The sequence below is a fragment of the Diabrotica virgifera genome, chromosome 1 (genome assembly GCF_917563875.1).
Source record: "Diabrotica virgifera virgifera chromosome 1, PGI_DIABVI_V3a".
Classification (NCBI taxonomy): domain Eukaryota; kingdom Metazoa; phylum Arthropoda; class Insecta; order Coleoptera; family Chrysomelidae; genus Diabrotica; species Diabrotica virgifera.
Window position 1 is genome coordinate 292,265,817 of NC_065443.1, and position 26,981 is coordinate 292,292,797.

Below are 26,981 nucleotides of genomic sequence, written 5' to 3' on the forward strand. Positions count from 1 at the left end.
GGGCACCTAATTAGAAATGAAAGATACCAGTTTCTGCAAACCTTAATTGAAGGAAAGATCGAAGGAAGAAGGGGAGTGGCCAGGAAGAAAATGTCATGGCTCCGTAATGTTAAACAATGGACAGGACTAAAAAACATAAGAGACCTAATACATACTGCAAGGGATAAAGGGATAGAGAAAAATGGTCAAACGTGATCGCGAACATCCATTAGTGGATTGCATAAGAAGAAACAGAATTCTCGCCCATTTTCTTCGCCACTCTTAGCATTATAATAGAACACCACATTTCAAATGAGTATAACCTATTTATGTGCTCTTGCGTCAATGTCCAGCTTTCAAGTCCATATTGTAATATCAAGAACAAGTAACATCTTAGAGCTCTTACGCTCAGTTCTAATCTAAGGTCGTTATTGCAGAGACTTGTTTTCATTTTTACAAACGCATTTCTTGCTACTTCTATCTATGACCCTGATTTAATTGTTTGATCATTATTTTCTGATATCCTGTTTTCAGATATGCTTTGTATTTTCAACCTCTACTATCGGTACTAATTTGGACTCATTTTTTATGCCTTAGTTTATCAAATGCTTTTTCAAAATCAACGTAAAAAGCATGCCCATTCATATTCATATCCATGCATCTTTGAGTTATAACATTAAAAGCAAATAACGCCTCTCTGAAACTCTATTAGTTCCTGTTCCATTTGTGAACCCAAACTGATTATTATCTTCCTTCTTTAAGTTTTTTTTTAATTATACGACCATGTACTATTTTCAAGAATAATTTGAAAGCATGACTTATTAATGATATTGTTCTGTATTCACTGCAGTCTTTAGTGTTTGTATTTTTAGGGATAGCACAAAAGATGAAGGGTAATCATTGTTTCAGTATAAATATACTGCCCAATGTCTAAGGTTATGTAAGGTAATTTAAATTTCAACTTTTAATATCCTTAAAACCATATCATCTTCTACTTCCACCTCCATCTGTTATCTTTAATTTTTCGTTACTACTCAACACTAACTTCCCATTTGTATTCCCAATATTCTTGTTCCATTGTTGTGAGTTAATTCTTTAATTTTTGTGTGTGTGTTAAAAGTATCATGTATTTTCTAGTATTATTCTATTTCTGCACACTGTTCTTTAAACACTGTTTTTTCACTTGCTTAAACTTGTACCTTATGTGTTTATCCACTTTTTTGTACTCCTGATTATCTTTATTTTCATGTTGACGTCTTTCTTCCATTAAATGTAAAATTCTTTGTCGTGAGGCATTGCCTTATGAGTGAGTTCCGTAATTTACTTGTATCCATTTGTGCATGTGTTGTTCTTCGTTTTATTATTTTCATTTTGAGCCTAATTTTGGTCACTACTGGATTGGGATCTGATCCTATATCGACATCGATATGTTTTTGTGATACATAATAATTATATTGCGTTCCTGTATATTTCTCTAAATTATAGGTACGTAGTCTATTTGGTTTTTTACACTTCTCTCTTCTTGATCTGCTGGTGACTTCCACGTATATAGGGTTCTCTCTGTTTTTATACAAGGTGTTCATTATTAATTGGAAATATTTTAACTGTAGATTCCTGGGCTCAAATTATTACGGTTTAACCCAAAGCACCTAGTCCGAAAATACTTCCCAAGTGGACTAGAGCTCTTTGGGAGCTGAAGCTCTAGATCCGCGTCTTGTAATTATTTTTTTTAATACCTCCAGAACACTTCTATTTATAAAAAGGGAAACTGGTAAGTACGCCTATTTATCTTCCAGAGATAAAAATATTTCATCAAATACAAATTTCTAGTACCGGTCATAGGTCATTAGCATCCCTTCTCGCTGGACAACGGATATTTTATCGCACAACTTTTTTGTTTTTAACTTTTATGTATTATTAAATTGTGAGGTGTTCTAGTACTAAAAGGTAGAAAGGTACTCTTACTTTAAGTCGGTAGGATACACCGTTATCTAGACAAATTGATTTGAAAATATTTCAATTTTTGAATTGAAATAAATTTGAAAAAAAAAATTAAAAAAAGGTGTATTTTACCGACTTGAAACAAAAGTAACTTTTAGTACATACTAGAATACCTCATGATTTAATAATTTAGTATCAAAAATGCTGAAAATTACACAAAAAATAATGCGATACAATAACCGCTGACCTATCCAAAACGGACACATATGACCGGTATTAAAAATTCGCAATTGATAAAATCGATTCATCTCTGGAAGATAAATAAACGTACAAGTTTTTGTTTTTATCTCTGAAAGATATCTCTGAAAGATAAATAGGTGTATTTACCAGTTTTCGTTTTTCTAAATAGAAGTTTTCTGGAGATATTTAAAAAAAACTAATTACAAGACGCTATGTTCAAAGCTCTCTTAAGGAAGCATTTTCGGACTAGATGATTTGGTTTAAACCTTAATAATTTGAGCTCATTAATCTACAGTAAATATTTCCAATTATTAATGAAACAACCTGTACCTAATACATATGTATTAGTAGATTCTCATTTTATTCATTTATTGTGTGTTTTTTATCCTAGTATTCATTATTCCTGCATTTTTTATTTAGGGGAGGTCGAGTACAATTGTAACAATTTTTTTTTATTTTTTATTTTTTTTTTATTTAAAAATGGGTTCCATATAAGTGGGATATAAACATAGAGGAATATAGGTTGAACATTTGACTTCAATTTCCATTTTTATTTTGTAAGTTTTATTGATTAGGTAACTAGAAAAATGCATAATTTGAACTTAACAACAAGTGTTACATCTGTACCCATTCAAGGTAACACATAAAGGGAACAAATGTAACAATGTCAAAATCATGGAATTTGATCCAACTTATTCCCAAAATAAATATTTATAAACAGGTGTCTTGTAAACTAATTAAATATTACAGATTTTCTTGTAAACTAAAGAATTAAATATTACATAAAGACCTACTTACTACTACTTGAAATAAAATCAAACATGTAAATCAAAAATGTTTTCCAAAACAGACACACACATTTATAATATAATATATACAAATATATTATTAATGAATATATTTATGTATATATTTACTTATATATACACACACATACACATAGTGATACATACATTATGTAATGTGTATGTATATACTGGTATGGAAAATACACGTTACAAATGTACCCGTTGCTAGTGTTACAATTGTACCACAACGACATGCCAATGGTTTGTCAAAATTTTATAACAGATCACGAAATCTAATCTCAATTTAATAAATATATTGATAAATATATAATATGATTCAATTCTGTATGCCACCCTTTCTAAACAATAACTGTAAAGCTAGAGCGATTATCCAAAAAATACAAAATTTAATTATTTTACTCGCCAGGCGTAAAAAACAATATTTTCGTCTAACAACGTAACCCCCTCACTTAACATCGCCAAACTACGGTCAACATTACACCACTAAATACTTTCTCACATGCAGCGTTGCCAGCTCTAGTCGACCAGAAGCAAGATGTTTAGAAGCAATGTTACATTTGTACCGCGTTACAATTGTACCCGATCTCCCCTACTATTAAAAGAAATGAACACTCGTTTCTTTTGATAGTATGTTTTTATTGAGACAGACTTAACTACTATCTGATATTTAAATACTATTTCATGCAATTAGATTACATAGAAAAATAAGTATAGTTTAAAATCTTGCGTTCCGTGCGTGACCATGGAGGGGATACACGAAACTATGCCAGCGTCCGTAGCGGCGAAATATGACAATTTTGGTGAATTTGTGTAATGCCAGTGTCATTATGTTCGTTCGCGGACCCTGTCGATGACTTAAGGACTTTAGTCAACGACAACGCATGCGCACTTTAATTCCATATTACATATATTTATTTAATGTATTATCGTTTATTGATAAATATACCAGTATATTAATAATTAATTAATAATATTAATTAATAGTAAATGTACCTTGTATATTTATCTATCAACGGTCTTATTTATATTATTTTAAAGTGGGCATGCTCCACTTGTCATGGACTAGTATCTGACTGTCTCCGCGATTACATTTATTGTTTGTACATATATCAAATTTTATCAAAAATGCTAAATAAATATTACATATTAACGTCAAATATGTCATATATGTGTATGTGAATCATATGTTTAACGTCAAATTGTGGTCGCCAAAAATGTTAGGCGACTACGCCAGGTGCCGCGTCAGTCATGCACGTAGCGAATACATAACTCTGAAAATTGTTGTAAACCGTTTCGTGACATTGCCTACACTTTATACTAATTATAAAATATCAAATCTTTTTATTTAGACTTTAAATTATCAATACAATTTATTGTTTTCAGGTAACCCACAATGGCGTTGTTATATAAGGAAGCATAAGTCAAAGTGTCTGTGATTTTGGTGCAATTTTTATAAAACTAAAAGTGTAAATATATTGAGAACAGTTATTAATAGGAAACTTTTATTAACAATAACTAAAATACATTTTTCCGACTATCTGATTACGCATATTTTGAGCATCCAAGACTTTTCTACTGTTGGAGGTAATCGTTGAGTAATATTTGTTACCGCCACGTGCGCTAGCTTCATACTAAGCGGCACGATCTTCCTCGCAAGTTCCAACCAGCTTCAAGTTGGATTTCAAGGGCGTCTCCTCCTGTCTGGGGGCTCTGGGAACGTCCCCTGCCCCCTCGGTCCACGCCTCTGCCGAGGACATCTCCCATCAGCAGTTCAACATCTTCCCGGCCATCTTCAGCAGGCAACTAAACTTCAACGCTTGTCCGCAGTCGAAAACCATGATGGACGAATTGAGGCCCAACTTGGTCGGAGTAGGGAATCTCTTGGGAGTTGGGGGACTGTTGGACGAGCACCATGGGCATCTGGGAAGCAGTGCTAATAATGTGGAGAAGACTATCAGTTCGAGGAAGTGCAACAGTACGAGCGGGTCGTCTGCGGAGGACTTCAGCGCTATATATGGGGGATTGCCTCATTCACACGAACACCACGGGCATACACCTGCACACACACCTCCATCGGCGGGGCGGTCCATTACGGATCATAATGGTAAGTGACTTAATATTCACGTTTTTACATTTTAAACATTTATCTATCTATCTATCTATTTATCAATCTTTGTACAATCTTATGAACCAATCAATCTTTTTGAATTAGATTGGACCGAGCAAAGAGTATTCACAACTGCAATTTATTCTATGCATATAATTTGTCAAATAAGAATTTACTTGATAATTGATATATTCCTCTTCTTTAAGTGCCATCTGCGCGACGGAGGTCGGCAATCATCATGGTTATTCGAACTTTAGAGACGGCTGCTCTGAAAAGTTCATTTGATATACAACCGTATATTTCTCTCAGGTTGCGCAGCCACGATATTATGCGTCTCCCTATGCTTCTGTTTCCTAGCTATTGATATATTAGTTTTTCCATAATTTATGGGAAATGAACATGTCCAATAGCATTCTGAAAATCAATGAAATCAGCTAACTTTATTTAACGTATTTTTGTGTTCGTTTCCTTTCACAACGATATTTGAATTTACCAAATATAAGTTAGCTTACATACGTCCAATTCTAGCCCTGGTCTTCCTAAGTAAACCAGTGTATTCGTTGCGGTTTCTAGCCATTCTCCTCCACGATCGGCTACCAAGGAGATTATTTGTGTTCTTATCCACATCATCGTCCCATTACATTCTTGGTTTTACCCTTCCCCCAATATCTCTCTTTCCCTGAATTCATGTTCAGCCTGTTTTCTTCCATCCAGTTTCGGATCTACGGGGCAATAGGGGAAATACCCCCAAGAAGGGTCAAAATTGAAGAAAAAATTTGTTGAGACTTAAAAATATACACTCTTGGCCAAAAAAATCGGAACACCTTAAAATTGGGTCATTTTTTATGTATCGAATCTCCTAAACCTGTTTTGTCTGATTTTAGTGATTTTTTTAGTATGTTATAGCCTTATTCTCTAAGAATATGGATGTAGTAATAGTGTCGCTGAACAGGTAAATGTCACTGTATACCGGGTGTAACAATAATACTGTGTTTTTTCCTGAAAGTTCGTAACACCCTGTGGAATATTCTAGCATTTAAAAAATATTGAAATTAAAACTCAATTGTAGCCTTAGCCTTTAATTAACATTCTGCTTAACATTCTGCTTTTTGACTCATTCACTTATGTTGGATAATGAAAAAGTTGACAACTAGCCATGTTCTTCATGAATACAGGGTGTTTCTAAATAAGTGCGACAAACTTTAAGGGTTAATTCTGCATGAAAAATAATGACAGTTTGCTGTATAAACATATTATGTCCGTAAATACTTCGTTTCCGAGATACGGGATGTTGAATTTTTTCTTACAAACTGACGATTTATTTATTGCTCTAAAACCGGTTGAGATATGCAAATAAAATTTGGTAGGTTTTGAGAGGTAGTTATTTCACATTTTTTTACATACAACTAAAAATTTTATATTCGCCATTGGCGTGCACTCAGGTAATATGACCGGGTAATATGACCCGTATGCACGCCAATGGTGAATAGAAAATACATAATTGTATGTCAAAACATGCGCAATAACTGCCTCTTAAAACCCACCAAATTTCATTTGCATATCTCAACCGGTTTTAGAGCAATAAATAAATCGTCAGTGTGTAAGAAAAAATATAACATCCTGTATCTCGGAAACGAAGCATTTGCAGACATATGTTTATAAATCAAACGGTTATTATTTTTTCATGCGGAATTACCCCTTAAAGTTTGTCGCACTTATTTAGAAACACCCTGTATTCATGAAGAACATGGCTAGTTGTCAAAGTACCTAACTTTTTCATTATCCAACATAAGTAAATGAGTCAGAAAGCAGAATGTTAAGAAAGGCTAAGGCTACAATTTAGTTTTAATTTCAATATTTTTTAAATGCTAGAATATTCCACAAGGTGTTACGAACTTTCAGGAAAAAACGCAGTATTAATATATAAACGGTATACAGTGACAATAAGGCTATAACATACTAAAAAAATCACTAAAATTGCACAACAGGTTTAAGAGATTCGAGACATCAAAAATGACCCATTTTAAGGTGTCCCGATTTTTTTGGCCAGGAGTGTATTAGCTGACATACATGAAACTTAAAACATAGGCAGACAAAAACCCAATAAACCTGCTAGTTAGGAAAATTAAGGGAACTTCATGCATACAAGCTGTTATTTATTTCTTTTGTGTTATTTGAGTTTTTTTTATGAATGGTAAATGTTGTACTTGGTGATATTGACTTCTAAATAAATAAACCTATGGGCCATTCCACGAACATACGCCTGTTTTGGATTACTTCGACAACGAATATTTTACTGTGCAACATAAGAAGTACGAAAGTAAATGGCGCTAATAATTATTCCAATAAACAACAATGTAATTTGCAATTTACTTTCGTTCTTCTTATTTTGCACAGTAAAATATTCGTTGTCGAAGTAATCCAAAACAGGCGTATGTTCGTGGAATAGGGTGTATCTACTTTTTCTAAGTTGTCAACTGTCAAGTAGGTCTATTTATTTAGCATGCAATTTGTTGCGTATACGTATTCTCGCCTGTTGCTTGGGTTCTCTGCTATGGTTACTTTTATTTTGAATGGTCACCAACTACGACAGAATTGATCGGATTGATAATTTGACAATAATCTTTAAAAATATCAGAAATCATTTCATCATGGTGGTCTTTCAAGGACTTTGAAATAAATTTTAAGAAACCTTCATTAGAAAATCATTTATTTCCTCAAATATGACTGATGATCAAACGATAACCTTCTCCAGTTGCAAATTTGAATCCAGTAAACAAATTTTTAGTAAACACCTGACGAGCATTTGTAACCTGTTTATCTGACTACACTTTTCTTACAGATTGTCCTTCATTGATCCATATACAGTGGCGACGCGTGACTTTTTCTAAAGTGTTACCAAAACCAGAAGTATTTTATAAATATTTTTATATATACAGTGTTCCCATACATCAAAGTGTGTCAGACTAGACACCGTGAATTTTCAGCTTGCTATTAATCAACTTTTTTTGGTACGCGCGATTCAGGTCTATTATAAAAATAGATGAAATACAGAAATAAAATTAAAAAATTAAAAATTTAAGAAACTATATAAAGTATCTACAAACTAAAAACATGTTTGTTGTTTTTAGGTAAAATATGTATTATATCACCTTTATACTTTATTAAAAAATCCAAATTGTATAATTAGTATACTAATCAGTACATTCATTTGTCATTTTTAGCCTAAAATATTAAATAATTTTTATTTTATTAATTCTACACTACAATGTACTGTATAATCAATATTATTATGTCATATAATAATGTTGTTGTTAATTAATATATTTCGACAAGTAATTAAAATCGATTAATATGATTTATATAGGATAAAAAGGTATAGATATGTTATCTGTATAGTAAGCAAGTACAGTTACAAGTTATAAACTAATAATTAATAATGCATATTATGCAATAATCGAATCCAAAGGGCCGGTACGGTTAACTCACCGGAGTTTAATCGAGAAAATACCGGCCCTAAGAATAACAGACTTCATAAATGGAATTATAATTACTACCTATAATTATAATATTCTGTCCCGATTAGCTAACCGGGACATAAAGTACCTACCGGCCCTTACCTAGCCGTGTCACCAAATTAAAATTTGGTAACACGAATACTAATCCACAACGGCTTAAGAGCCATCGTGCCCGCAAAATTTTCAGAGACGATCCAGTCCTCTGACCGATACAAAGATCCTACCATCGTTGCCACTCACAGAAGTGGTAAATAACGGCGCGGCGCACGGTAAGTACGGGCAGAGTATAAAGAGGGAACCTCTATATACTGTGGTAAGGGCGTATTATAATAATGTGCAACCGATTTTACATAAACTCGCTGATATTTTCGTGCTTCTAGTTGGCTATTTTACTGAATTAGGTAGATACTATTAACAAATATTTCTATTTTTAAAAAATATAAATGGAATTATTTCATAGTAGTCATAAAATATTTATTTGCAAATTTTAACTGTTACCAATGGTAACAATGGTTACATGTACGCTTCGCCAGTGTCCATATATCATCCAGATAAAAAATATTAATGCCTTCTGTCAGTTTACGAATTTCTATTAAATATCGTCTCTTCCAGATAAGCATTTCTTTTTTCTCTATAAGCTCATATTTTTCTATCGTGCTTCTCCCAAACGAAGGCTAATCGTTGCATAATTTTCCACTATTTGGCTCTTCTTATGTTTGTCACAGTTTTGTCACAATTAAGAATTATTGAGCTCTGCTAAAAGTTTATTCAAAGCATCTTATTTTAAAATAAGGTGAATGCACGTTTCTTCGAATTGTTTGTTTTACAATATCGTTTTGTTTTTTGCTGGATTTTCTTCTCGTTGGCGTTTTCGGTGCTTCAGTAAAAAACTTACGTGCATAGAAATCGGCCCACTTAAAAATTTGGTCATTTTTGATGTCTCATATTTCCTCAACTTGTTGGCCGATTTAAGTGATTTTTTAAACATGTTATAGCCTTATTCTTTAACCATACCACTGCAATAATGTTGTTGCTAAACAGGTAAATGTTCATTGTCTACCGGGTGTACCAATCAAACTGTGTTTTTTTCTCAAAGTTCGCATCACCCTGTGGAATATTCTAGCATTTATAAAATACTCAAATTAAAATTCAATTATAGCCTCAGGTTTTCCTAACATTCTGTTTTTTTATTCATTCGTTTATGTTGGATCATAAAAAGAATGTGTGTGTGTACTTTGTACGCACGTAAGAAGTTATACTTCTATTATATAATTTCAACGAAATAATACTTAACAGTTACAATACAAAAAACTAACAATAATTACCAAAAATTAACCAAAACTTAACAATGCCAAAATAAAAAAAATGAGTCGTCCGGGATTTGAACCCGCGATCTCGCGATCTCTCGATCTCTGGTCCAATGCCCTACCAACCAGGCTATCAAGGCGCCTGTTATTGACGTTTCGCATATACATAATTACACATCACGGTGACAAGTGAAATATAAAAATAGATGTTTTATTATTTTACGCCCAAGGAAGACAAATCCAAAGACGCAAAAATTATAATAAATAATATATTTACTAAAAAACACTAATATATTATTTTAATGGCTTATTTGCGCTGATACATAATTTGAAAGATTAGCAACGAACAACATACTATTGAACGTAAAGAAATAAATTATTAATCACTTAGGTAGATCTTGACCATAGAAATAAGTTGCTTTAAACTGCAGTTAAATATATCGCAGTAAATACTTAAGGCATTATAATAGCTGCACATGACGAATAGAGGAGAATTCAACATAAGGTTAGTTCTAGCTTGTGTATTTCTGAATGTAATCTAATTTCTTACTGGATAAGACGGATAAGATTATAATAAATATACAATAAAATGTTTTAATAATATTGATCTTACTCCTGAGGAAGACAAATCCAAAGACACAAAAATGTAATAAATATATTTACTAAAAACACTAATATATTCTTTTCACACCTCTTCTTGCACTGATATATTTATACATAACTAGAAAGATTTAGCAACTAAACGCCATACTGTCTGTGTGCGCATGCGCGCAGTATTATGAAATTTTACTCTCAATCGCGCCTAAAGAAGTATAACTTCAAAAAGTTAGGTACTTTAACAACTAGACATATTCTTCATCAATACACGGTGTTTTTAAATAAGTGCGACAAACTTTAAGGGGTAATACTGCATGAAAAAATAATGACAGTTAGCTTTATAAACGTATGTCCGCAAACGTTTCGTTTCCGAGATACGGGATGTTCAATTTTTTCTTACAAATTGACGATTTATTTATTGCTTTAAAGCCAGTATAGAGATATGCAAATGAAATTTGGTAGGTTGTAAGAGATAGTTATTGCGGATTTTTTGACATAAAATTAAGAATTGCATATTCACCATTAGCGTGCATACGGGTAATATCATCGGTCATATTACATGTATGAGCGCTAATGGTGAATATTAAATTCTTAGTTGTATATAAAAAATGTGCAATAACTACGTCTTAAAACCCACCAAATTTCATTGGTATATCTCAACCGGTTTTAAAGCAATAAAATAAATCCTCAGTTTGTAAGAAAAAATTCAACATTCCGTATCTCGGAAATGAACCAATTTTTTCATGCAGGATTATCCCTTAAAGTTTGTCGCATTTATTTAGAAACACCGTGTATTGATGAAGAACATGTCTAGTTGTTAAAGTACCTAACTTTTTTATTGTCAAACATAAACGAATGAATCGAAAAACAGAATGTTAAGAAAACCTGAGTTTATAGTTAAGTTTTAATTTCAGTATTTTATAAATGCTAGAATATTCCACAGGGTGATGCGAACTTTGAGAAAAAACACAGTTTGATTGGTACACCCGGTGTACAATGAAAATTTACCTGTTTAGCAACAATATTATTACAGTGATATTGTTAAAGAATCAGACTATAATATGTTCAAAAAATCACTTAAATCGACCAACAGGTTTAGGAAATATGAGACATCAAAAATGACAAAAATTTTAAGTGGGCCGATTTCTATGCACATAAGTTTAGTTCATTCCTTTCGTTGTTTCAAAAGTCAATAACACCGATTATGGTTGAATAAGTAGTGGAATGATTTTTTACTTTTACGAAAAAGGCTGGATGGATAAGAGAGGAATAAGTTATGGATAATTTTAAAATCTTATTAAACATAAAACCGTCCAACTCCTTGCTACGCCTCTGCCCTTTGCACTACTTACACGTTTCTATCTCAGCTATTTTTTATTCTACAAAAATAAAAAACAAGTAAAGTCTTTACTGACAAAAAACTCAAATTTTGTTGTGTATCATTTTTGACGTACCTATATGAAGTATTGTGGGAGTTATTACAAAAGAAAGAAAACTTGAAAAATTCTGTTTTTTTAAATTTTTGGTTCAAAAATATGCATTCCAAACCGGTCTCAATGTTTGAGATCATTACTTATGCTAAAGTAAACAAATTCTTATAGGGATTACTAATCTATAAATTTTAATTTTTGTGGAAATGACGTAGAAATCTTCAAATATTATTTCTACGCGTATAATAAAATATGTCTAGTGGCTGTAATTCCAGTGTACTCGGAAAAGTGATTCTAAAAAAGAACACACCTACCGCTAAATATTTCGTGTTGGTATCATGCGACGTCACAGGTTATGACGCGGATGACGTGCAACGGTTAGTAAATTAGACGAAGTATATTTAGGTTTGAGTACCTACTCGCCGAAAAATACGTTCAATTACCTATACCTAAACTTAGTTTGAATTAATATTAAAATATTTTTCAAGTAAGGAATTTATTCAAATATTTATTAAAGTTTGTTTAGCAGTAAATGGTTGACTTCAATGGTCAATACTTGTACTGGTACTTCAATAGTATAAAAGGCCCGGTTTCAGGTAAAATTTAAATATGTTTGAATGTTTGAATTTGTATAATCTTAGCAATTAAAATAGATTTAATTTATTTTAAAACTCATTTGAAAACAATAATTTCGGGTATATAAGGCAAAGCAATAGATTTTACATCCGTTTTTTGTTTTTGTCGTCGTAATTATTATAAATTTTGTGGATCATTTGCTTTAGTATAGAAGTAACGTCTAGTCAGTGTTAATTGTCAAAAGATCAACTCTGTCTACCTCGGTTGCTTATCGCTCCGGACCGGTCTTAACAATGGGCCAAGTTCGCACTAATTGAAGTCAACCATTTACTGCTAAACAAACTTTACCTTCAATTTTGGTAATAATAACTTTTTGTAAAAACTTATAGTTTTTGGGTTATTTATGAAAAACCATCTTAAAACATGCATTTATACACGAAAAATTAATATCTTTGATCATTAATAACTAAAAAAGTATTGATTTATGTTAATAACTTGATATACATAACAAAGTTTGCTTATAATTTGTCCCTCAATCGATTTATTGGGTTATTTTTAATAAAATAATTTAGCATTATGCCTTTTTTTTTCTTGAGGTATCTTATAACTTCTCATCAATTTTCATTAAAATTGATGGAGGATCAACGAAATCGGAGGTAAAAATCTTCAGTGACTGTACTATAACAGAGCTTTTTAAGAAAACAACTTCTCTTCATCGCACATTTTTTACCACTGATTATCATTTATCGAGGTATGCTATTTAAGGGATAATCACTATAATCCTCATTGTCCACTCGACATGTATACACATGTTCCTTTTCTAGCCGCCACCACCGCTCGGGGTGTCTTAATGAAGTGTCAATTTGCTCCGATTTCGGCTGCTTGGTCCCGTAGAGCATATGCATGAGCACAAAGGGCCTCGGTTAACACTCAATTTGACATATTGTGCACTCATCCAGTGACATGTGTGTCTATGTACTCGTACGCGTACTAGGGGTGGGTTTCCTTCCATCCCCCTTCGACGCGTATATCTCGTTCATCGCTCTATAATTATCGGTTAATTTGAGGAGCTTTTACAATGTATATTTTGATAAAGGGCTTTGTTATTATTGTCGGAGAGTCAAGGGACCGGGACGGGGGATAGAGGCTGAGTGAAATCAAAGAGCAGGTTATTAGGAGATTTTATTAGATTTGAGATTACGCCAGAACACGGAAATACGAATGTATATTCCTTGATTTGTTCCATTTTAACTAGTTTCTAGGGGATTTTAATTAGTACGTTGGGGTTGAAGATTTAAAGAAGAGGATGGGCTTTAAACAAAACATGTCTAATTTAAATGAATCGAAAAAGAAAAGATTTTAAAAGTGTGTAAAATATTTAACTCCTAGCTAAGAGGCTTCGGCTTATAAAGCCATCTTCAGAGCTATGGCCAAAATTTAAAACTACTGCTACTAAAGAGGGATCCGATTGGTCAAAACATACAAAATTTTTCCTCAAGAGTTAAAAAACCTCAAAAGATATCGGAAAAAAATCTAAAAGACAGAACATTAGAGATTACACAAAAAACTTCTTCTGTAAGTGGTTGTAAGTAACTCTCACAATCGGAGGTTGGATGTCATCATTACTATTTTTACTTCTTCTTGTACTCCTTCCTCCTCTTATATCTTTCCCTGTATTATCAGCCTTAGCATTTCATACTGCTGTCCCCTCATTACGTGCCCCAGATATTATAACATTTTTATTTTTATTGTGTTTTTTATTTCGTATTCTTTGTCCATTTCTCGCAATACTTTCGTATTCGTCGTCTTCTGTGTCCATGCTATTCTAAGCATTCTTCAGTAACACCACATTACAAATTACTGTAGCTTATGTATGTATTCTTGCTTCAATGTCCACAATAATTGATTTACAATTTGTTGTAGTTCTTCTGGTGAAGACGCCAATATAACAGTGTCATCAGCATAACGTAGGTTTTTGATTTTTCTTCCTCCTACAGTTGCTCCACCTTGCCATTCCACGAAAACTTGACGCATATTGTGTTCAATATACTTATAGTATGTATATTAAATATAGTCTGGGCTGATTATCGGAGAATAGGCCATTTTTGGGAAAAGTTATTTACCAGCAATTTTATTGCTGGAATCGAATTATAAGATACTATATATTAATAATATAGGTATGCAAAGTCCTCAGGTAGTGTGCTACTTTTTTTATAAACAAAATGGCTCTCGAAAATCGTGTTTTTTTCAATTATTGCTCTAGAACTCCGAAGATTTTAACTTTACAACAAAAATACTCAAATAAAAATTCACCGTGATTAAATTCTGCATAGAGAAGTGTTTTTCCCGATGTGCTCCGACGAAAATTTTCCTCGGAAAATGCGGGTTTTCTCAACAAAATCTTTAATTTTCAAATAAAGTTTTAGATAAGTAATTATTTACCAATAATTAAATAATTTGGTGACTTAAAAGCCTTCTTGGTTTAAATTATAGTTCCGGAAGCTGGTGAAAATTAAACGAATATTTTAGCAACAATTCAATTGTTAATTAATAACTTACGGTCGCAATAATAACCAAAATAATTATTATACACTGATCAAACTTTGAAATCTTATAAAGATGAGATGCCTATTTAACATTTTGTCGACAAAATATAAATTTTTTATTTTTTTGCATAATCTTTAAATGTTTAAAAAAATAGTTATAAACAAATTAACGTTTCTCAGAAAGTTTTCCTTATATTATAATTTTAAAAAATAGCTAAAATGCACATTTCAAATATCTTGAAAATGAATGCTTTAAAACTTTTTTGCAACCATTTGCAAAAAAGTTATGAAACAGCAAAATAAACATACGATTACTACGGTGTTAATAATTTTTTTTAATTCTTTCAAAGCGTAGAAGTGAGTTTAAAGTACAAGCTAATTATTTATAAAACAATATCGATTATCAGCTTAATGGTTATATTTTAATTAAAGATTATAAATATATTTTTTTGTAATTTACACGCGCGAAAGTAGAATAATACAGTACCGTAGCTACCCGCCCACATACACAACTCGCGCGAGTTTAAGCGTGTCAGTCGCTTCAAGTGAACATTTTATCTCTCCGGCTCTGTATCAAGCCTACTTTCGCGCTAAAAATTACAAAAAAAACTATTTTTAATCTTTGATTAAAATATAACCATTGCACTAATTTTTGACATTCTTTGTGAGTAATTAGATTGTACCATAGACTCACTTTTAAGCTTTGAAACAATTAAAACAAATTATAAACAATGGAGATATCGTATATTTATTTTGCTGTTTCCTAACTTTTTTGCAAATGGTTGGAAAATTTTTTTAAAGCATTCATTTTCAAGACCTATGAAATACGCATTTTAAGTATTTTTTAAAATTAGAATATAATAAACAATTTCTAAGAAATGTTAATTGGTTTATAACAATTTTTTTAAACATTTAAAGATTATGCAAAAAAATGAAAAATTTATATTTTGTCGACAAAATATTAAATAGGCATCACACCTTTATAATCTTTCTAAGTTTGATCAATGTCTCATGATTATCTTGGTTGTTATTGCGACTGTAAATTGTTAATTAACAATTGAATTGTTGCTAAAATATTCGTTTCATTTTAACCGGCTTCTGAATTTACAATCTATACCAAGAAAGCTTTTATTTCACCAAGCTATATAATTATTGATAAATAATTACTGACCCAAAAAATGTATTTGAAAATTCGAGATTTTGTTGGGAAAACCCACATTTTCCGAGGAAAATTTTCATCGGAGCAAATCGGGAAAAACATGCCTCTATGTAGAATTAAATTGGGGTGAATTTTTGTTTGAGTATTTTTGGTGTAAAGTTAAAATCTTCGGAGTTATAGAGCAATAATTGAAAAAAATACGATTTGTCGGCGCCATTTTGTTTATAAAAAAAGTAGCACACTATCTGTGGACTTTGCATACCTATATTAAAAATATATAGGATAATTCGATTAAAGCAATAAAATTGCTGGTAAATAACCTTTCTTTGTACTTTACTAATTAGACCAACGTATTATAACTATTTTTTTTTCAAAATTTAAAGATTATGCAAAAAAAGAAAAATTTATATTTTGTCGATAAAATATTAAACAAGCATCTCATCTTTATAATCTTTATAAGTTTGATCAATGTATCATGATTATTTTGGTTATTATTGCGATCGTAAATTGTTAATTAACAATTGAATTGTTGCTAAAATATTCATTTAATTTTCACCGGCTTCTGGAATTACAATCTATACCAAGAAAGCTTTGATGTCACTAAGTTATTTAATTATTGATTAATAATTACTTACCTAAAATTTTATTTGAAAATTATAGTTTTCGTTAGGAAAACCCGCATTTTCCGAGGAAAATTTTCGTCGGAGCAAATCGTGAAAAACATATCTCTATGCAGAATTTAATTGCGGTGAATTTTTATTTGGGTGTTTTTGTTGTAAAGTTAAAATCTTCGGAGTTATAGAGCAATAATTGAAAAAAATACGATTTTTCGGCGCCATTTTGTTTATAAAAAAAGTAGCACACTATCTGCGGACTTTGCATACCTATATTATTAATATATAGGATCTTATAATTCGATTCCAGCAATAAAATTGCTGGTAAATAACTTTTCCCTGAATTTTGCTAATTAGCCCAGAGTAATAATAGAATTATATGTACATATATTCTTTTAATGAATAGATTAGATGTTCAGGCGTTCCCATTTCTCTAAATACAGGGTGTTTCATTATTAATTGTCCATATAGTAACTGGAGAAACCTTAGCACAAAATACGAAGTTTTAGCCTAAAACACTTTAATAAAATGTGGTTCCTTACTGAGTTACAGGGTGTTTTATCTAAAAATTTAAAAACTATTTTTGCTCAGCATTTTAAAACTACACACACCGGCATAATTAGCCGAACACGTTAAAAATGGGACATGTTTGATGTCTCGTATTTCATAAACCAGTGGTCCGATTTGAGTGATTCTTTTAGTATGTTATAGCCTCATTATTTAAGAATATCGGTGTAATAATATTGTTGCTAGACAGGTAAATGTCATTTTATACCGGGTGGAACAAGCATACTGTGTTTTTTTCTTAAAGTTCGGAACACCCTGTGGAATATTCCAGCATATACAAAATATTAAAATTAAAACTCGATTGTAGAATTATGCTTTCTTAACATTTTCTTTTTTGATTCATTTGCTTATGTTGGAAAATAAAAAAGTTATGTGCTTTAACAACTAACCATGTTTTTTATCAATAAATTCTCATAGTAGGGGAGAAAAGTATGCTAAATTTGCAATTACTCGAGCGTTCTTGTGACCTGGAATTGTGAAGAGTGGATGCTACAACCAAAAAAAGTTAAGTTAAGTTTTCCATAAAGTGTGGGACTCTCCATTTTTCAATTTAATTTTTCATTTCCACCAATCGTTTTTTCCGATTATAGCGCCATTTATCCATAATAGGAAAAAATGTTGCGAATAAAAGTTGCTCATTTTTGCATCAAGGATCCAAATCTGCAATAAAAATTGGGGCTCCTATTTAATATTTTAATGTAACTCCCCACCCCACCTCCGTGGGGGGTCGTGTTTGGTGCCATTCTGTAGCTTTTTGAAAAATATTGAATAGGTGTATTTTGCAGTTTTACGATCTGATGTTCATTTCGCAAAATATGGCAGGGTTCGTATTTATAATTTTTAATTTACCCCCCACCCCTCTCCGTGGGGTGTCACGAGCCCCCACAGAGGTGGGGTGGGGGATTTAATTTAAAATCTTAAATAGGAGCTCCCAATTTTTATTGCAGATTTGGATTCTTTACGTAAAAATAAGCAAATTTTATTCGACATATTTTTTCGAATTATGGATAGATAGCGCTATAATCGGAGTAAAATGATTGTTTCAAATAAAAAATCAAATTAAAAAATAAAAAGTCCCCACTTTATAGAAAACTTAACTTAACCCTTTTCTGATTTTAGCACATACTCTTCACAATCCAATAGGTCCCCATAACGCTCGAGTAACTGCAAATTTAGTATACTTTCCTCCCCTACTATGAGGATTTATTGATGAAAAACATGGATAGTTGTTAACGAACATAACTTTTTTATCATCTCACATAAGTAAATGAATCGAAAAGGAAAATGTTAAGCAAGCCTAAGTCTACAATCGAGTATTAATTCTAATATTTTACATATGCTAGAATATTCCACAGGGTGTTCCAAACTTTAAGAAAAAAACACAGTATGATTGGTACACCCGGTATAAAATGGTATTTACCTGTCTAGCATCAATATTATTACAACGATATTCTTAAATAATAAGGCTATAACATACTAAAAGAATCACTCAAATCGGACCACTGGTTTATGAAATACGAGACATCAAACATGTCCCATTTTTAACGTGTTCGGCTAATTTTGCCGGTGTGTGTATTTAACGTATACTTTTCATACTTGGCAGAAAGTGCGACTACTATACACCCTACTAAATTATGATAAACGAACGTTTCTAGCTACTACCAGAGGCGTACGACAGGGGATAGTGAATGGTTGACCCTTTTCAAATTCTACGCCACTGGAGGAATTACTATTTTAGTGCCATTTTTATATTCTACAATACTTTCTACGTAAATAATATACTCTTCATTGGTAATGATTAAGTCATTAGTTTTTGAGATATTTAAAGTTAAATATGAAACGGCACAGTTATTTTGATTAATTTATGATATGATTCATCTGATTAAAATTTAAAAATTATTTGTACCCAGTACTTTAAAACTATTTAGCGTATCCTTATCATACTTGGAAGAAAGTGTAGGTACGGTACACCCTAAGAAATTAAGATAAATAAACGTTTCTAGCTACCACCAGAGGCGTACGATAGGGGATAGTAATTGGTTGACCCTTCCCAAATTCTACGCCACTGACGAAATTGCTATTTTAGTGTAATTTTTTTATTTTCCAATACTTTTTACGTAAATAATGTACTGTTCATTCGTAACGATAAAATGATTAGTTCTCGAGATATTTGAAATTGAAAATGAAGCGACACAATACATTATTCAAAATAACCGTGTCGTTTCATTTTTAACTTCAAATATCTCGAAAACTAATTACTTTATCATTACGAATGAATAGTATGTTATTTTCATAGAAGATATTGGAGAATTCAAAAATTGAACTAAAATAGCAATTTCACCAGAGGCGTAGAATTTGGAAAGGGTCAACCATTCACTTTCCCCCGTCGTACGCCTCTGGTAACAGCCAGAAACGTTTGTTTACCATAATTTAGTAGTTTGTATAGTACCTATAGTTTCTGCCAAGTATGAAAAGGATATGCCGAATAGTTTTAAAATGCTGAGCAAAAATAGTTTTTAAATTTTTAGATAAAACACCCTGTATCTCAGTAAGGAACCACATTTTATTTAAGTGTTTTACGTTAAATCTTCGTACTTTGTGCTAAGGTTTCTCCAGTTAGTATATGGACAATTATTAATGAAACACCCTGCCACACTTCTCTAAATATTTGCCATTTTACGTTATCGAAGACCTTGTAGTACGTCACCAAAGCACAAAAATATGTTTCTATTTAAACTCTCGATATTTTACGATAATTTGAGGAATATTAAGAATGTGTTCTCTTGTTCCTTTAAATGTGACGAATCCGCATTATTCTTCTATACAATGTGAACAATCTGTGAACAATCTTCTATACAAAAATGTTCTACATTGAATTTTAAACAAAAAATGTCTGATGCATAATTGTTGTAAAATCGACGGTTCCGGAGTTAAGGAGGGTGTAAAGTGGAGGTTTTCAATATTTTTTAATGTTAGGAAAATTATATTATTACTGAGGAAACTATTTTTTTAACAAGATTGTGTTTTCTAAATATAATTTGCTATTTCATTGGCCGGTGGTATGTGGTATGTTACTGATAAGCCCTTGAAAAAACGTCAACCTCACCACCTTCAAGAGGCTTTTACAGGCATAGGCAATTAGGCATATAAATCTGTGGTACGGAGAAACCCACTCTGAACTTTCTATGGACAATGTCGTATGAATATCTTTCCAAGAGTAAATTCCAACAAAATAATTTTAAATACCCAAAATATTTCTTGCATAATTGCATAATAATGATGATTATAATGAGTTTTTCAGTTTCAGTCCTCTTAAAATCCAACATTCTCGTCTTCTACATTTTCGTCTATGATGGTTGTGTCCCTATTATTAAATCCTAGGCCTGAGCAATTTCTACATAATTGCTTGAACAGTTTAGACCACTCTTTTGACACTCATAGTTACGGATGCATTCATTCGTCTTTGCAAGTACACACTATGAGGGAAAGTAATTCCTCGGGAGCTGCAGCACGTACTGTTGTAACTGGTGTCAGGTGTTCGTTATTCCTCTTCCAAACCCACTCGAGTGGATTCTTCTTCTCATTCAACCACTGCTGTACCTAGTGGTAGGTTCTGAACTAATGCTGGCTGGAAAGACCTGAAGTGGGGGTAGCAATGCAGCTAACTTGAGCAAAAAATATATAGGCTGATTTGCAATAGCCTTTAAGTAAAACTGGTAGCGAAAACAATCTAGATCAAACATCGCAAAAAGGAAATGCTTCTCCAATGCTAATTTTCTCCTTCTGGTAGATAGCAGATACCGTGTCACATCCTGTAAAAGCGTATTTTGCAAGAAGTACATCTTTCATGTTCCCAATGCCTCGCTGAATGACAGCAATACCTAGTGTAGACTTTTCCGGCTGAATTCACAAGAGCAACACAGTCTTTCTATCCTTCATCAGTAGGTAGGTGTTAAAACTATTAATAAGTCAGCGTCACCCGATGCTTGATGAACTGTGCAACCACACCATTCCAATTGCACTGTAACAAATGAAATAAAGCCCATTTTGTTGTTAGCGTTAGCTAAAAATTCACTTTGGTTTATATTTAAATGGATTGAGTCTTCAACTTTTACTTCAGTGCTAGAACATACCCTTCGTAGGTGTTTTTCATATTTTGTATTTCCTTGCTGGTATCCATCAAATACAAAAGTCGCTGTTCCGTAATGAGTAAGTATATAGTCTCTGTATTGCTCGCAAATTTGTTTGAAGGTAGCTGGGCGTCGCCAGACAGCACGATACGATGAAGGAGGTGACCTCCATCAATGGTGTATGCCACTTTCGCGGAATCTAGAGTACATGATGATTCTTTGACATGAAGATTTGCTTCCTTTTCTCATAAAGCCAGATTCGTCGAACAAAGATGGACATACACATAGTTCATATTAAAATATTTCCTCAAGTCTCTCATCACTCCTTACTCTGCCCACCATCCGATGTAATAGAGTGTTTGGGCATAAACATACCGTGGTGGTTGGTGGCATTAATTGTCATCGACCTAGTTATAGAGAGCCACAGCTTGTCTGACAGCAGCGCTGATCCCAGTATTTCAAATACTCTGCTAACCATATATTGTGCATCTTATCCTTATTTTATCTTATCCTCTATTGGACAACAATATTATTGCACAATATGGATGTTTAACAAAATACATTAGTTATTTCTGTTCAGCTTTATTTTACTGAAAAATCTAAAAATTACATTACATGTACACCCTCCGTAACTTTGGAACCGTTCGCTTTAGGAGGATTATGGATAGGACCTTTTTCGTTTCAAATTTTATGTTGAACATGTTTGTGTAGAACATTGTTCACGCTAAACCGCATAGTTTTAGAAATATTGACGAAAAACTACTAATTTACCGACTTCTCCCCCACCTCCACCCCTAACCGGACTACCGGACGCTTAAAATGGTGTAACTTTTTACTGAACAATATGTGGACCATATGAAACAATTTGGTGTTGGAGGATAACTTTCACTTTGTAGGTCTGGGTTTGGGTCTAGTTATACCACACATCCAAATATTATCCTATGTAGGTAATTAATCTTATAGTCCAATCAACAGCCATTTTGTTGTGGAATTTTGAGAACCAAGATTGATTTCCTTGAAAATTTGGATTTAGGTAGTAATTATAAGCTTTGTCAAAATCTACCCTATGCCGAACTGCGCTTTTGACCTGGGGGTGAAAACAACCCCATCTAGTGGATAAAAATTTTTTAAACAAAATAACTATGGAAATCGATAGAGTAACCAATTCTGAGTAAATTTTGTTCTATAAGATTTTTTTGCAAAACAGACACTTTTCAAGTTATTTGCGATTGAAACTATGCATTTTTCAAGGAAAAAACTCACGTTTTATAACCGTTTTTCATAAATAACTTAAAAAAATTTAATTCTATAGAAAAAATTACGAAAAACAAAATTGTAGCTAATAAAAAAACAAAGAGATTTGCGTCTAAAAGAACTATGTAACGACTGAGTTATTGCTCTTTAAAGGATGGTTACTGTCGAAGAACATCGAAATGGTGCAATTTTTTGGAACACTTAACATACATCTATTCAATTTCATTAAAAAAACTTTCAAATGAGCTCTAATAAAAGATTTTTGCATAAGAACTGACTGACTTATGACAAAAATAAAGTCACTCTCTGCTTTTTTCTTTTTGGAATGTAAAAATTAAACTTTCGTCGTTACAATACTAATAAAAATGAATAGCTACTCAATTAAAATTAACTTTATTTAGGTATAATTGATACGATCCGTGTGATTTGACCGGTTTGGAATGCTTAGTTTAGAAAAAAAAAATAGTTGATTAAATCGAAAATAACATTTTTAAAATTTTAAGAAAAAGTGCATTTTTCTTAAATAAATCTAAATGTATTCATATTATGAAAAAATGTTTCAAATGTTAATTGTAGAATTTCTTTTACAAAAAAATTTTGATTATTTTTTTGTTTTTGTATCATGAATACTCTTAGGTTAATTTAAGAAAAATGCACTTGTTTTTTAAATCATAATAATGTCATTTTCGATTTAATCAACTATTTTTTCTAAACTAAGCATGCCAAACAGGTCGAATCACATCCATCCATCCATACATCCAATGGCACTACAGCCCAAATCGAGCCTTGGCCTCCTTCAATAAGCTTCTCCAATCATTTCGATTTACCGCTGTTCTTTTCCATGAACGCGTTCCCAGGAAGTTCCTGGCATCCTCATCGACCTCGTCTTCCCATCTCTTTTTAGGTCTTCCAACCGGTCTTCTTCCCTGCATTCTTGCATTCAGCAATTTTCTGGGTCGAATCACATGCATCATATCAATTAGACCTAAATAAAGTTAATTTTAAGTGGGAAGCTATTTATTTCTATTAGTATCTATTAGTCCTGTCGCCAGGGGGGGGTACAACGGCCTCCTGTATTCAGATGGACTTACCCAAGTTTTTTTTATGTATTTTGACTTGTAGAACACGAATTTTTTGGGTAACAGTAACAGTTGATCCGGCTATCGATAAGATTGTTATAAACCAAGAAGTTGAGGAATCACATAACAGCGATTGCTCGCAAAACAAACCATTTTTTTGTATTTTTTGGGCCATTCTAACCAAAAAATGTTCCTACAATTTTTTTCGTAAGATGCATAGTTTTCGAGATAAACGCAGTTGAACTTTCAAAAAATCGAAAAATTGCAATTTTTGAACCCGAATAACTTTTGACTAAAAAATAAAATAACAATTCTGCTTACCGCATTTGAAAGTTCAAGTCAAATTATATCGGTTTTAATTATTTGTATTGCTAAAAATTTATTATTTTATTGTTAAAACAAAGCTATAAACACCTAGTGCTTGAGTGATGTTTTCAATGATTTCTCATTTAAAATCAAACGAGTAGGTGGAGGAGATAAAGTGCAAGCGGGGCTATTTCTACGTAGCATGAATTAAAACGCATGTATTAGGCACGGGAAACACTATGTGTTTATAGCTTTTTTTAACAATCAAAAAATAAATTTTTAGCAATGCAAATATTCAAAACAGATATAATTTGACTCAAACTTTTAAAGCTGGTAAGCAGAATTGCTATTTTATTTTTTATTCAAAGGTTATTCGGGTTAAAAAATTGCAATTTTTCGATTTTTTTAAAGTTCAGCCGCGTTTATCTCGAAAACTATGCATCCTACGAAAAAACTTGTAGGAACATTTTTTGCTTAGAATGACCCAAAAAATACAAAAAAATGTTTTGTTTTGCGAGAAATCGCTGTTATGTAATTCCTCAACTTCTTTGTTTATAACAATCTTATCGACATCCGGATCAACTGATACCCAAAAAATTCGTATTCTACGGGCCAAAATACATAAAAAAAACTTGGGTAAGTCCATCTGAATTAAGAAGGCCGTTGTACCCCCCTGACGACAGGACTATATTGTAACAAAGAGAGTTTACTTTTTACATTTCAAAAATAAAAAAGCAGAGAGCGACTTTATTTTTATCATAAGTAAGTCAGTTCTTATGCAAAAAACTTTTGTAAAAGCTTATTTGAAATATTTTTGAATGAACTTTAAAATATATCTCTTAAGTTTTCGCAAAAAATTGCACCACATTCGAGTTATTTGTATTCGAGTAGATTTTGAAGAAGAGTGTCGTCAACAGATAAGAGCTTAAACCCAAGTTTTCATTAAAATCGGTGTTGGTTGTCAAAATTCCACGGTTTTACAGTTTTTTAGCGCTGATGAGTGGTCTATTACTATTTTTAGAGTTTTTAAGAAAATTTTTACAATAAGCGTTATTGGTTAAGAACCTCGTTCTAGAAGTTGGCACAATGAAAATTTGCTCTGGCTATAAACAGCCCATTTCTTTCGAAGTATGTATATCGATTAACAGCTTGTTTGCCAGCAGCGCACACGTTACTATCTTCCGGATCCGTGTCAAACATCATCCGACGGATCCTTCCCCATAAAAACTCCTCCATTTAGGGAATTATGCAAATTCTTTTAAAGGCCGCCGTTTTCTCGGGCTCCGGCAAACCATCGCCATCAGCAGACAAGCCGAGGCGTCGCAGTCAGCAGGCGTGACAGTGCTTGGCCGTGAATCGGCCGACATTTGGTGACTCGGAGATGGAGATACGGGAGAGAACGGGACGAGGAGGAGACGGTCGTAATAAGATTGTGTGAGATTCTTTGTGGCGCGCGCCGGTGTCAGTAATTGTAATTGGGTTTTCTACTAACTGCATTAATAAACAGTAATGAATTCAATAAGGTTTGCTTGCCGACATCATTTTACAGCCACCGGTTGGAGTGGAGCCGCTTACCTGTGGAACCGGTAACCATACACTCGTTAGCTCTTTGACAATTTCAAACGTCACTAATCGTTAAAGATGTTGACTGTCTTGCCTTTACACACAAACAAAACAACGTTTATATTATTATACTTATTCGCAATTAGCTAAATTATTTCAAATTGTTACTTCATTACTTCAAAATGCTAACAGGTCGTTATGTTCTTCGGTATCTTTATTTTGTTCTCAGGTTTTTACATACCTAACGATACCATTCCTTAAATAATGTGTCCACGTTGTCCTTACAGCCCTTAATAATAAGTATCCCTTTCACACCGGATGCAATTAAACATTATTTATGGAAACTACGTAATGATTTATCACCTGGATTAGACGGACTAACCTTCTTTTTTCTTAAACAATGTGCAGAATCAGTAGCCATCCCTATATTCCTCATAATGAATGCTTCTTTTAATCAAGGTTCTCTTCCATCGTCCTAGAAATTGGCTTCGGTTACTCATATATTCAAGAAAGGAAATAAACTTGATTGCAGTAATTATGGTTCAATCGGCCTGGTTCTTATTGTCGGCAAGGTCATGGAATCCATTATTTCAGAAGCTATATCTGATTTTCTCCTTCAAGAAAATGTCATAAGTATTTTTAAGGATAGATTTTTTTTAGGGCCCCCTTGACCAACTTCCCTGTGTTAAGAGCCAATATATGGTAGAGGTACATCTGCAGGGTACCAGGTTTCTCCCCATATGATAATCTGACGCTCTCGAGTAAATGCAAAAATCTCCGCTTGGGCTCCCCTACCATAAGTATAACTGTTTAAAAGATATGGGGGAGGAAGGGGACTTTTGGCTAGCACTGTGTATATTTCTATAGGTTATATTAAAACTAGCCTACCTTCTACTTCTTCATGTACCTACCATGTCCTTTCAGCACGTTGGTTACCATCTTAGCTACATAGCTATCTTAATTTTATTGACTGCCACCAACAGTATCAACACCATACCAATCTCGCCAAGTTCTTCAACCATGAGGTTCTTCTTCGTCCTGGACTGCGTTTGCCTGCTATTTTCACTTGCATAATATTTTGTAGCAACCTATATTTTTGGGACCTCTCATTACATCTCCGAAATACTCCAGCTTTCTCTGCTTGATGCTTTTTATGATCTCAGTAGTCTTGCTGAGACGTTCTAGTATTGTGGAGTTTCGAATCTTCTTCACCCAGAAAACTTTTAAAATTCTTCTATAGCACCACATTTCGAAAGCCT

At 32.7% G+C, this 26,981-nt stretch overlaps 1 protein-coding gene across 1 annotated transcript in view; it reads left to right on the top strand.

Moving 5' to 3' along the window:
• Positions 1-4,465: 4,465 nt before the first annotated feature.
• LOC114328956 (homeobox protein unc-42) overlaps positions 4,466-26,981 on the top strand; it is a 110,376-nt gene continuing 87,860 nt past the window's right edge. Inside the window, exon 1 of the mRNA XM_028277950.2 lies at positions 4,466-5,073. Within this exon, the coding sequence (XP_028133751.1) occupies positions 4,806-5,073 (268 nt within the window). The 5' untranslated portion in view covers positions 4,466-4,805. The remainder of the gene's footprint in view (positions 5,074-26,981) is intronic.